At 36.9% G+C, this 13,582-nt stretch overlaps 1 protein-coding gene across 1 annotated transcript in view; it reads right to left on the bottom strand.

The window, feature by feature from the left end:
• Window positions 1–13,088, bottom strand: part of LOC121389135 — a 13,876-nt gene extending 788 nt beyond the window's left edge. Inside the window, exons 1-8 of the mRNA XM_041520747.1 lie at window positions 12,919–13,088; window positions 8,116–8,279; window positions 7,124–7,277; window positions 6,284–6,379; window positions 5,050–5,198; window positions 4,612–4,699; window positions 1,937–2,011; window positions 704–736 (exon numbers count right to left, since the gene is read on the bottom strand). Coding sequence (XP_041376681.1) covers window positions 704–736; window positions 1,937–2,011; window positions 4,612–4,699; window positions 5,050–5,198; window positions 6,284–6,379; window positions 7,124–7,277; window positions 8,116–8,279; window positions 12,919–12,964 — 805 coding nt within the window. The 5' untranslated portion in view covers window positions 12,965–13,088. The remainder of the gene's footprint in view (window positions 1–703; window positions 737–1,936; window positions 2,012–4,611; window positions 4,700–5,049; window positions 5,199–6,283; window positions 6,380–7,123; window positions 7,278–8,115; window positions 8,280–12,918) is intronic.
• Between the last annotated feature and the right edge of the window lie 494 nt (window positions 13,089–13,582).

The raw sequence follows: 13,582 nt of genomic DNA, 5'->3' as shown, positions 1-13,582 counted from the left end.
AAAATTACTTGAAGAGCATGCTATATAATACATTGGTTCTCCATTATAAACACTGGTGACAATTACCGGAAGAGCATGCTGTATAATACATTGATTCACCGTTATAAACAATGGTGACAATTACCTGAAGAGCATGCTATATAATACATTGATTCACTGTTATAAACATTAATGACAATTACCTGAAGAGCATGCTATATACTACATTGATTCACTGTTATAAACAGTAATGACAATTACCTGAAGAGCATGCTATATACTACATTGATTCACTGTTATAAACAGTAATGACAATTACCTGAAGAGCATGCTGTATAATTCATTGATTCACCGTTATAAACAGTAATGACAATTACCTGAAGAGCATGCTGTATAATACATTGATTCACCGTTATAAACAGTAATGACAATTACCTGAAGAGCATGCTGTATAATACATTGATTCACCGTTATAAACAGTAATGACAATTACCTGAAGAGCATGCTGTATAATACATTGATTCACCGTTATAAACAGTAATGACAATTACCTGAAGAGCATGCTATATAATTCATTGATTCACATTATAAACAGTAATGACAATTACCTGAAGAGCATGCTATATAATTCATTGATTCACCGTTATAAATATTGATGACCATTACCTGAAGAGCATGCTATATAATACATTGATTCATCGTTATAAACATTAATCACAATTACCAGAAGAGCATGGTGTGGAGGCACTGACGTCCTCTGTAAGAACAAAAATGTCACCATCAAAACAAAACTGAGCAAATCTTGTAAAACAAAATCAATAGTTACCATAAATAAGTTCTACTACAAAGCTCATATTTCACTGGCGTAAAAAATGGGGCGGGGGGCGATCGAAACATTTGTAGTTTGTATTAGAGCACTTGTCTGGCTTGTGGTGGGTCGTGGAATAGATCGACCTCGATGCAATTGAGTTATCATGTTCAGCCCTCCCCCCACCTCTCTCTCTCTCTCTCTCTCTCTCTCTCTCTCTCTCTCTCTCTCTCTCTCTCTCTCTCTCTCTCTCTCTCTCTCTCTCTCTCTCTCTCTCTCTCTCGTATGGCCTACTCAAAATTACCCCAAAGACACCCCAAAAGTGTTGAATTGCCATTAAATTTGTTTTCTTTTTCATCCTAGGAGCATCAGCAATATACTCAAATATTTTTGTTTTCATTTCAGCTTATTTTCGTGCTTATATCCAATTAAGGTTCAAGCACGCTGTCCTGGGCACACACCTCAGCTATTTAGGCTGTCTGTCCAGGACAGTGGGTTAGTTCGTTTTTTGTGGTTAGTGACAGAGAAGAGGGTGTAGTGGACTTACACCTACCCATTGAGTTGTTAAAACTCGCTCTGGCTGGGAGCCTGTACCGGGCTGCGAACCCTGTACCTACCAGCAATATGAACAATATACTCAATTAGTACATACAATCTTACTATAGTGATAAAGAAATTTTCAACCATGTGATACATTTATTTTGTATCACACATATTTGCGATCTGGACCGGAACTTGTAAAAGGGGAAATCCCTTTTTATTTTATCTGGAGTTTTGTTACTGATGTCATGTTTGATTTACAAATTATGTCACATCGTATTTCAAACATTACACAAGATTACCGTAGAGTATAATTCTTAACGTTAAGTAAATCCACGAAAGGAGGATTGATCATAATATATTTATGACGTTAACTTATAAACCGATTTGTAAAAATTAAAAGAAGGTATGTAATAAATACAGAACCTCACATACGTTGTTTTCGCTTCCTATTTATTGCACTCGTCTAGTTTGCGCAAGAACATACCACTCGACCGCTACGCGGTCTCGTGGTATATATATTCTTGCGCAATATAAACTCGTGCAATAAATAGGACGCGAAAACAATGTATATGAGGTTCTGTATACATATTAAATAGCGCATCTTACCCAGGATGCATACAGCACCATTCGGTGCACCGCTGGAGGATGTTCCTTCTTTATACAGCTCATAATACTTCAACTCTAAAACAACAAATTAAAAGGAAAACAAATTAGAGTTGGAAGGATGGGTTAATCTCCACCCCGCCACCACAACCACCATATCATACTATTAATGCATAGGTGACATTTTGCATACAAACGGCCTATGATTCGACAGTAAAAAACATATCATCTTGAGAAGAAATAAACAAACTGGTGAGCATGAAATCTAGCAAAATGAAAAAACTGATATGTCCTGGAAGTTAAAACCAGTACTTGGAGAAAAGCAGGAGCTGACCCATAGGACAGTACTAACAATGAATACTTAAATTCCAGTTACATTCATTACAATTTAACATCATCACATTGGTCCAGCCGTAGCAAGGTTAGTTTGTTCATTTCTCGATGAACGTAAAAATGACGTTGTCAGAGAACGTCATATTTGATGACGTCTCTTTATATTGGTAGTTTGTCTTACTGAGTGGTATTGTTCTAGAACCAAAACATAATTCAAAATGAAATTTTAGTGTTATTATCAATAAGTATGTTTTAAATTTAATTATAAGTATTTGGGTGCTATTTGTTTTATGTTCATCTGGGTATGAACAAGAAAATTAGACAGTTTGTTTGTCCCATATGTATTTTTCCGTAACGAATCATTTATTATATATTTTAATAATGTTTGATATCACAACAATGTGTGTGAAAAAATTACACTTTGTTTTTTCTAAATTTAAAATAAGAGAAAAATGTACTTTTTTGGTCATGAATTAGAGAATGTCCCAGTAATGGATTCACGACTTTACAACTTCATTTGAAGTAATGAGGTAAATACACAGTACATATTTATGGGTTGTTTGAAATCTCAGATGTTACTATTTATGATTTGTGACATGCTCATGCAAGGTGACTCTGTAATTATTTTAAAAGTCAACTTTTGTTAGTGTCCAAAATTTCTCACTTAACTCCGTTACACATTAAAGAAATAAAACCTGGGCAAATCTAGGAAGTGTTATTCTACTTTAAATGATACCGTAGGAAACCTTGATGGGAATATGTTCACAACAGAACAAAAGGCAAGATGCCTCAGGTAAGTGAGTAGGTTTAATCATCATCAACTCTGCTTAGTTAAAAATATATCACTTGTCAAATACAATTTGGTTTCATGCCTGTAATTAACTCACAGACCACAGTTTCATGAAGTTCACTAATCAATTATTCAGTAAATGGTATTGTGAGTTATCTGCCCATAATGGTCATGCCCCTCAACTCCGTGACCATGCTTGGTGTTGTAATGGGTTTCAGTCGTAACGGAGCTGAGGTTATGCATGAATCCATCAACTCCATTATTCTTTTAATAATGTCCTCAACTCCAAGACGAGTAGAGTTTCATAAAGTGAACTATGTACTAATTATTTGAATATGACAATAATAAAGGACCATACAGATAGAGAGAGGAAACCCGCTGTTGCCACTTGATGGGCTACTCTTTCCGATTAGCAGCAAGGGATCTTTTATATGCACCATCCCACAGACAGAGTAGTACATTCCACGGCCTTTGATATACCAGTCGTGGTGCACTGGCTGGAACGAGAAATAGCACTACGGGGCCACCGACGGGGATCGATCTCACACCGACCGCGCATCGAGCGAGCGCTGTACCACTGGGCTACGTCCCGCCCCTACATTGAGAAGGAAATGTACAAAACCTGTGACATATTTGAATTTCGAACTTAATTAGTAAATTCCAATGTGAATAAGCACACCATTACATTTTAATAGTTATAGATTTAACTTTATTAAATAAGTTGTATTTAGACGATGAATTGAAATATATCTAATTATTATATTCATCTTCCACATTATCAATTTTGTGAGTGTAACGGCAAGCATCATTTTTATTTGTAATACATTTTTTTTAAATGCGCAAAACATCACTGGTGAATAGCATATAGTAACCACAAATACAATAAACATAATCAGCTACCCCAAAACATATCATATTTGAAAAGCGATTTTTCCAGCTTTAAAGATATGAATTTAACCATTCAAAACTTTTTGACCCGGATTCGTTTTGCAGATGATTTTTGTGGGTTCATACCCCAATGAACGTAAAAGAAATAACAGACAATCCTTAATTGACGCTCGAGCAGAAAACAACAACAAATATGTATCTTATACATCAGGCTCATAATATCACGTTTTTGATACACAGTGTTTTGATGTCTACCAAAATACATCAGTAAGGGGCCGTCCATAATTTTCAATATTTTCACGAACGTACAAACCGTACGCTTTTGACCCACCCCTAAAAGTGTACATCCCCAAATGCAAAATGTTGATCGACATTTTTCATTTTCAAAAAAAGTGTACGCTGGCCCCTTAACCCCCCCCCCCCGCGTACGGTTTGTATGCTCGTGAAAATGTTGAAAATTATAGGTACATTGTAGGTTCAACACACATTTCATAAAGGCTGTAATATACCTCCCCTTCATTCAGCACATTTGATTGATATATATAAAAAAAACCACACACGTCAGCAGATTTAACAAACATATGAACAACATGTTGTGTGTTCTTGCTATCATTTGGGCTTTCAAGTACGTAGAATGACCACTGATATTTCAAAGTAAACAACTTGCCTGTGTAAACCGATGGGTCAGATCCTTGAACCCAATAGTCGCGCACTCCACTGTATCCAAAAAGGTTTATATGCTTGATAATCTCGTCCTGTCAGAAAAGAAATCGACAGTACTACATAAGTGGTGTTTTGGCTACTGATTTCTTGCTCGGGCTACCAGATGTCTAAACCAGGTAATAACAATGTTTAAATAAAAATAAAAGCTTTTGAATTGTTCTCTTCTCTTTTTAATTTATTAAAATTATGGCGCTACCAATTTTTAGTGAGGGCTACCCGATTTTATAACATGGTAGCCCAGTGGGCTACCGCTGAACAAAATTAAGGCCAAGGCTTGTGTAACCATTTATCAAAGGGTATATTCAAAGAGTATATATCTAACGCGTGAAAGCGAGTTGGATACGATTTTAAATCAACTGTAAATTATGTGGACAACACTCACCTTGTTTGTAGCTGTGATAAGTGCCATGTGACCATTCCTTGTCCAACATGCATATTGTGAATCTCTGAAGTTGGATGGACCAGGCATTACGGCATAGCAATCTTGAGAAGTCCCAATCATGTTGCCATAATCATTGGTGCCACATTTTGCTGGAATTAATTGATTTGTGCTTGTAGTTAAATATCACCGAAAATACCTAAAGAAAATGACCAAGTGGCCCGTTCATATATACTAAATAACAAAAGAAATTGTTATGAAGATTTTATGTTAATTTTAAGACTTGAGAAAAGGTTAAGATATTTGCGTTTTGATTGTTGTGCTGTTTATCTGAAATGCCTGGAAGAGATTCCTGCTTGTGATACAATCTTTCCTTTCAACTATGTTTTATGTAGTTTAGTATGTTTAACTATTGTTTGTGAAAATGCTTTTATATACAAACAATCGTAGTCATTGGCTTTTCTCGTTGCATATATCAAGAGCTGTGGTATGTGCTATCCTGTATGGGATGGGGCATATAAAAATCCCTCGCTACTAATGGAAAACTTGCTGGTTTCCTCTCTAAAGACTATATGTCAAAATTACCAAATGTTTGACATCCAACAGCCGATGATTTAAAAACCATTGTGCTCTACTGGTGTCGTTAAACAAATTAAACTGTCATCATCGTCGTCAGTGTTATCCCGATACACCCATAACATACATGTGTATTTAAATGTGACTTTGAAATTGCTTGTGAATATAGTTAACAGTTTATATCAGGAATGACTACACATTTTGTAAAATATATCTACTAATGTTAGACAATGTTCAAATGATCTGGCACAAAATTATATAAATGAATTATTGTGCACTGAAATCCATTATGTCCAATAATCACTGACTTGTGTGGGTATATAGATCAACGATGACTACAAGTTTGTTTTCTTTAGAGTGCATTGATTAATTAATCATCAGCTATTGGATGTCAAACATATGGTAATTCTCAAACGTAGTCTTCAGAGGAAACCCGCTACATTTTCTTCTAATGCAGCAAGGGATCTTTTATATGCACTTTCCCACTGACAGGATAGCACATATATATCAGTCGTAGTGGACTGGCTGGAATGAGAAATAGCCCAATGGGTCCACCGACGGGGATCGATCCAAAACCGACTACGCATCAATCGAGCGCTTTACCACTGAGCTACATCCCGCCCCCAATCAGATAATTTCAATAAACTAATGTAAGACTCACTAATGATAGGCGCTGTCCCAGTTAACTGACATAATGGTCGTTTTAAGTTCGTCATCCACGCCGTCTGCCATTGGAACTTTCTTGTAGCTTGTAAAACTGAACGAATAAAAGTAAAATAGTTTTAATATTAGGTCGAACACATTTTGGTTACTTCATGATAGCTACAATAGGTAGAGGATATGGTTGCATATTAAAATATCAGAGCCATATCTATCCCAAAATAGGTGGGGTGACGGTACCAAAAAAACCCAGAGCTAATTAATATAGGTTTTTTCCATGCAGGGCCTAAACAATGTCAGTTTTAGAAACGTAGGCTTACAGAAACAAATTTAGTAGGGAAGGTCGACTCTTTTTAACTACTTTCACCCATACAGGTCCAGATAAAATTAATCTATCAGTACTGTTTATATTAGATCCATCAGTAACGACAATTTTGGGGCATGGGTTTACCTCCAAATAATATTGCTAATTTCGTAAATACTTATTAGGGAACAAAACGAAGTGTGAGCCTCTACAAAAATTAGAATGTTCTGAAACGCATTGAATATGCAGACACAGATATTCTAAACAATAAAATATACTTAATATGTAACTAGAGAGAGAGAGAGAGAGAGAGAGAGAGAGAGAGAGAGAGAGAGAGAGAGAGAGAGAGAGAGAGAGAGAGAGAGAGAGAGAGAGAGAGAGAGAGAGAGAGAGAGAGAGAGAGAGAGAGAGAGAGGTGGGGGTGGGGATGGGGGAAGGGCTCACTAATATTTTTACACTGCCTAATAATCAATGGTGGTGCCTTTACACATTAATTATGCACCACTCGAGTCTGGGCTTTACAACTAAAATACCTACACACGAAGTCGCTTGTACTAAGTTTGCTTCTCAAGTTGGTGTAGGCTCCAAGGCTGCTTCCATCCATCCACTGAAACGTGCCTTCGTTTAACACATCGGACAGTCCAATCCACGCATCAGCTCTGAATGGGCGAAGATACGTTTCCAGTTTACTCTGAGAGAAAAGTTTACACATTCCATTTCATTTTGAGTTCGTGTTCGTGCTTAGTCTATATCCTTTTAAAGTTCAAGCACACTGTCCTGAACTGTATAGAATAACTAATCAATCATTACGTGTTAGTGTATATGCATGCATTCTGTTTTTGTCAAAAGGAAACCAGTGAATTGGCTTATAACCCTATAATGAATACTGTTTAAAACGCATATAAAACACATTATAAAGTTTTAAGCCCATAACAACCCGCATAATTAAAAAGATTTCTTAAGAAATTACCATTAAATTACAAAGTTTAAATATCTAATTTAATCTATATAATTTGACGGTAATGTAATAAACGTTTTTTTTTATTATTTATATAGACATTTCTTGTAAAAGATGTTATGAGTTGGTATGGGTTTAAATCTTAATACCATGTTTTGTAAGGTTTTCAAATTATTTAATCTAGTTATATTGCCAATTCATCAGTTCTCCTTGACGTAAAATGACTTAGCCTGCATATGCTGTTCTTCATTTCAGACGTACCGGCCTCCGTGATGTCGTGGTTAAGCCATCGGACATAAGGCTGGCAGGTACTGGGTTCGCAGCACAGTGCCGGCTCCCACCCAGAGCGAGTCTTAACGACTCAATGGGTAGGTATAATAAGACCACTACACCCTCTTCTCTCTCACTTACAACTAATATCTAACCCACTGTCCTGGACAGACAGCCCAGATAGCTGAGGTGTGTACCCAGGACAGCGTGCTTGAACCTTAATTGGATATAAGCACGAAAATAAGTTGAAATGAAATGAAATTGCAGGGGTGGCAACATTATCATGACGTGCGATTGTTACCTGTGTGTCTTCACTGTCTATCGTGGCCAGATGGCCTCCCAGCCCCACACACTGTCGTTCACCCTCTAGAAAGAAGACCTCGCTGTCACCAAGATAGAAGCAGTCTCCGTTGATTTCAACTCCAGTGTCTTTAGGTCCACAAGACGGAAGTGCAGCGGCGGCAGCTTTAAGAATTGTAATTATAAAAACTGTCTGTGGGCCCATTGAGCTATTGCTCGTTCCTATTTGTTTATTTAATATATATATATATATATATATATATATATATATATATATATATATATATATACCAACCACAGCCTTTGATATAGCAGTCGTGGTGCACTGGCTGGAATGAGAAATAGACCAATCACTGATGGGGGTCGATCATAGACCGATATATATATATATATATATATATATATATATATATATATATATCGCTATTTGCCAGAGCAATATATACGCTAGCTAGTTACTCGGAACTGCGGGACGTAGTCTACAGGTAAAGAGTTCTCCTGATGCAGTCGGTCTAGGATCGACACCCCCCCCCCCCCCCCCCCATCAGTGATTGGTCTATTTCTCATACCAGCCAGTGCAACACGACTGCTATATCAAAGGCTGTGGTATATGTTATCCTGTCTGTAGGATGGAACATATAAAACAAATCCCTTGCTACTAATTGAAACATCATCATCATGTAATGCGTTTCCGCTCTAAAACTACTATACACATGTATATGTCAAAGTTACCAAATGTTTCACGTCCAATAACCGAATATTAATATATCAATGTGCTCTAGTGATTTCGTTAAACAAAAACAACTTTTAACCGTATATAATAATTGTAAACTACACCTGTAATTAAAAGGACTATCCTAAGTTTTCAGATGTTTCCGACTAACAGTCTTTTTGGATAACTAAAATTACATATTAAATATATTTTTGTTTAGAATTAATACCAACATCTGTATAGCCCCTTGTGTATGCGGTCCGTGTGCTAATCGGTTTGTTTGTGTGTATCCCACTGGCCACTTTCCTTTTACTCCTTTTAATTCAATCTTATTTCTTCCCGATATGGCAACTCCTATTTTTCAACTTCTTTCGCTGTGCACTTGCACATCCCAGTCCTTGTCTCTCCAACCACGGTAAGTGCTTGTCTCTTGTGGCTATCCGCGCCACACACCTGTCATTCCCCATCAGCTTTTAGCTGTTGGCTTAGTCTGACCATTTCGGAGACTGTTCAGTAATTACTTCTGGCATTGTTAAGAGGCACTTGTAACCACCTACTATCCAACCCTACTACCGGCGGACAAATTACAAACGAGTCTCCCATGGGTTTTCCTGCCACGATCTGAACAGATTACGACCCTGTAAGGGGCAACCTAGTGATACATCGATAGGCTAGACTCCATTAACGAGCTACTCTCGGCATACTAAGTTCAAAATTGTACGTAGCTCCCCGTTTATATTTCGGTGAACCGTTCCAAAATGCGCAAAATTTCCATCATAGAAACTGCTCAACCTTTCCTTTTTTACTTAAGTCCTACAGGACATTAAAAATTTCATAATACCAAAACTACGACCGCCCGCTACCGACCCTGTCGGGCTGCTGGTGCTCCCTTGCACCTGCCAGTACGGACGGTCCCCCTCTCCCACCCACTCCAACCATTTTCCTATCCTGAACGGAGGAGCCGGTGTAGGCGCGCGCTACAACAGTTTGCTCTGAATGTACACATAAAACCCTCTGACCTAACCTGACCTGACAGACGGCGGTCGTTAGTTAATGCCGTGGGTCCTGCCAGCTCCAGGTTGGTGCAGGGAAGTACACAGTACAGAGACTGCACCCGTGGAGGAAGCTGACACAGGTAGGCGATGATGAGTTGGAGGAAACTGACAGAAAGGGACGAAACAGATTGAAATCGTGTGAGAAATTGGAATGTTTTTCTTTTCTTATATTACGATAATAAGAATGGTAGGCAAAGGGTGATAGATGAGAACGATGACTGAAAGTGTGAGCCAGCTTTGGCGGGATTTGAACCACTGTCGTCAGCTTGAAGGTCGAGCAGCTTATCCACTAGACCACGGATCTAACCGGTTGTGTGCTAATGTTTGTGACACTTATGTTTCATTTTAGTTTGTACGATATATCTTTTGGTACGTACAAAATTATTGGGATTTAAAATCCTGTTTGGGCTATTACAGGTATTAGGCCAAACAAAATAAATTTCTGGTCTCTGGTCAGCGAGTTGATTCTGACCCTCGAGAGTCGACCTTTCTTTCTTTTTTAATTTCCCGTGGTATGACGTCGATTTTTGTAGGAAGAAGGAATTTTAGTTACGGTTATATGGCGTCGGGCATATGGTTAAGGACCACACAGATAGATATTGAGGGAATAAACCCACTGTCACCACTTCATGGGCTACTCTTTTCGATTAGCAGCAAGGGATCTTTTATATGCATCATCCCATAGAGAGGATAGCATATACCACGGCCTTTGATGTACCAGTCATGGATTTTTATAGGAGTAACCTGTGAGGTTGTACAGAACTCCCGTGCTACTGTTTAGGAATATATTTAGGGTATTAATGCAAAGGAGGGGGCATCATTGCCATTGAGGATGGACCAATGGCAGATGAGGAGGATGTAAAAAAAAAAAAAAAACCCCTAAATATACCCACATTTCCTGTGCAAGCCATGCTTTGCAAAACAACCCCCCCCCCCCCCCAAAAAAAAAAAAAAAAAAAAAAAAAACCCGCTGCATCAATTCTGGACCTTTTTGTACCTTCAGAACAACAAACTCATTGTTTATACAGACACTGGTATTGTAAACAAGGCACTCTCAAAACAAACTCTGAGCTGTCCCTTTAATTTAAGAAGTTAAACTATACCTTTAATTAACGTAATGGAAATTATACCTTTAATTAACATAATGTAACCTATACCTTTAATTAACGACACCCCAGCACAAAAAATACATCGGATATTGGGTGTCAAACAAGCGATGATCAACATCAGTATACAATTTCAAGAGTTAAATTAAAACACAGTGTAAACAGCTGTGCAAAATATAAAATACTTGTGGCATTTATACTTTGCACAGTTCTTTACACAGTGTTTTAATTTAACTCTTGAAATTTTATTCTGGTGTTAACCATCGATTGTTTGACACCAAATGTCCGATGTATTTTTTGTGCTGGGGTGTCATTAAACATTCATTCATGTTTAATTAACGAAATAATGTAAACTACACAGTATAATTAATGTAAGAATGTATTATAGACCTGTAATTGACGTAAGCATGTAAATTGCTGTACATCTGTAATTAATGTAAGAAGAATGTATTGTAGACCTGTAATTGACGTAAGCATGTAAATTGCTGTACATCTGTAATTAATGTAAGAATGTATTGTAGACCTGTAATTGACGTAAGCATGTAAATTGCTGTACATCTGTAATTAATGTAAGAAGAATGTATTGTAGACCTGTAATTGACGTAAGCATGTAAATTGCTGTACATCTGTAATTAATGTAAGAAGAATGTATTGTAGACCTGTAATTGACGTAAGCATGTAAATTGCTGTACATCTGTAATTAATGTAAGAAGAATGTATTGTAGACCTGTAATTGACGTAAGCATGTAAATTGCTGTACATCTGTAATTAATGTAAGAATGTATTGTAGACCTGTAATTGACGTAAGCATGTAAATTGCTGTACATCTGTAATTAATGTAAGAAGAATGTATTGTAGACCTGTAATTGACGTAAGCATGTAAATTGCTGTACATCTGTAATTAATGTAAGAAGAATGTATTGTAGACCTGTAATTGACGTAAGCATGTAAATTGCTGTACATCTGTAATTAATGTAAGAAGAATGTATTGTAGACCTGTAATTGACGTAAGCATGTAAATTGCTGTACATCTGTAAATAATGTAAGAAGAATGTATTGTAGACCTGTAATTGACGTAAGCATGTAAATTGCTGTACATCTGTAATTTAATGTAAGAATGTATTGTAGACCTGTAATTGACGTAAGCATGTAAATTGCTGTACATCTGTAATTAATGTAAGAAGAATGTATTGTAGACCTGTAATTGACGTAAGCATGTAAATTGCTGTACATCTGTAATTAATGTAAGAATGTATTGTAGACCTGTAATTGACGTAAGCATGTAAATTGCTGTACATCTGTAATTAATGTAAGAAGAATGTATTATAGACCTGTAATTGACGTAAGCATGTAAATTGCTGTACATCTGTAATTAATGTAAGAAGAATGTATTGTAGACCTGTAATTGACGTAAGCATGTAAATTGCTGTACATCTGTAATTAATGTAAGAATGTATTGTAGACCTGTAATTGACGTAAGCATGTAAATTGCTGTACATCTGTAATTAATGTAAGAAGAATGTATTATAGACCTGTAATTGACGTAAGCATGTAAATTGCTGTACATCTGTAATTAATGTAAGAAGAATGTATTGTAGACCTGTAATTGACGTAAGCATGTAAATTGCTGTACATCTGTAATTAATGTAAGAATGTATTGTAGACCTGTAATTGACGTAAGCATGTAAATTGCTGTACATCTGTAATTAATGTAAGAATGTAAACGACAGCAGTAATTAACATGATAATGTGAAGTACACCTACCGTTAACGTATGTATGTATGTATGTATAGCATACCAACAATTACCGACATGCAGTTTATAAATTATATGTTTTTAATTTATCTAATATCAATGGACAATTAACAAAGTTAATGCATTAAAATGAAAAGAAAAGCAACTGATGGTTATCATAATACAATGAATATTACCCTTTCCAGTAGAATAAACTGAATTTTTCATTGACCCTCCACACATCTTGCTGGAATCACCGGAACATGGTTTCGTGCAGGCTCCACTATCCTCGCCGAACAAACCGTAAGATCTGCCACAGAAACACTGGGCTCCATTCTGAAGGCCTGCATACTGATACCCGTAATAATAACACCTAAAAGATTAATAGTGAAATAGATGAAAACTACTAATGAAAACATATAGCGGGTTTCTTCTGAAGACAAGTGAAAAAAAAAATCAATTGTTTGACATAGAACAATAGCCGATGATTAATAAACTAATGTGCTCTAATGATGTTGTTGAGCAAACCAAACTTTTAACTTTCTTCGTATGACTGGTTTGACAAATCTAAACCTGCACAATGCTTTGTTTTATGTCTCTTGGACTTTAATATAGTTCTTATGTCGCAAATGTCGAAATATAAGCTTAGTGTATGTCACGGTACATGCTCTTAAATTTGTTTCGCCTGTGGCGATTTTAATTGTGTTAGAGGGCCGTGTGCAGTTTATTGCCCGTAGCCCAGATGGGCAACTTGTTACGTAAGACTTCTGCGCGACCGTCCTCGATCGGACATTCCAATATGCACTTAGTCCAGCTGCGGAGGCCATGTGGCGAGTAGTTACGTAATACCTCTGCGAGTGC

This window comes from Gigantopelta aegis, chromosome 14, assembly GCF_016097555.1.
Source record: "Gigantopelta aegis isolate Gae_Host chromosome 14, Gae_host_genome, whole genome shotgun sequence".
Lineage (NCBI taxonomy): Eukaryota > Metazoa > Mollusca > Gastropoda > Neomphalida > Peltospiridae > Gigantopelta > Gigantopelta aegis.
This window is presented reverse-complemented; position numbering and strand designations above follow the sequence as displayed.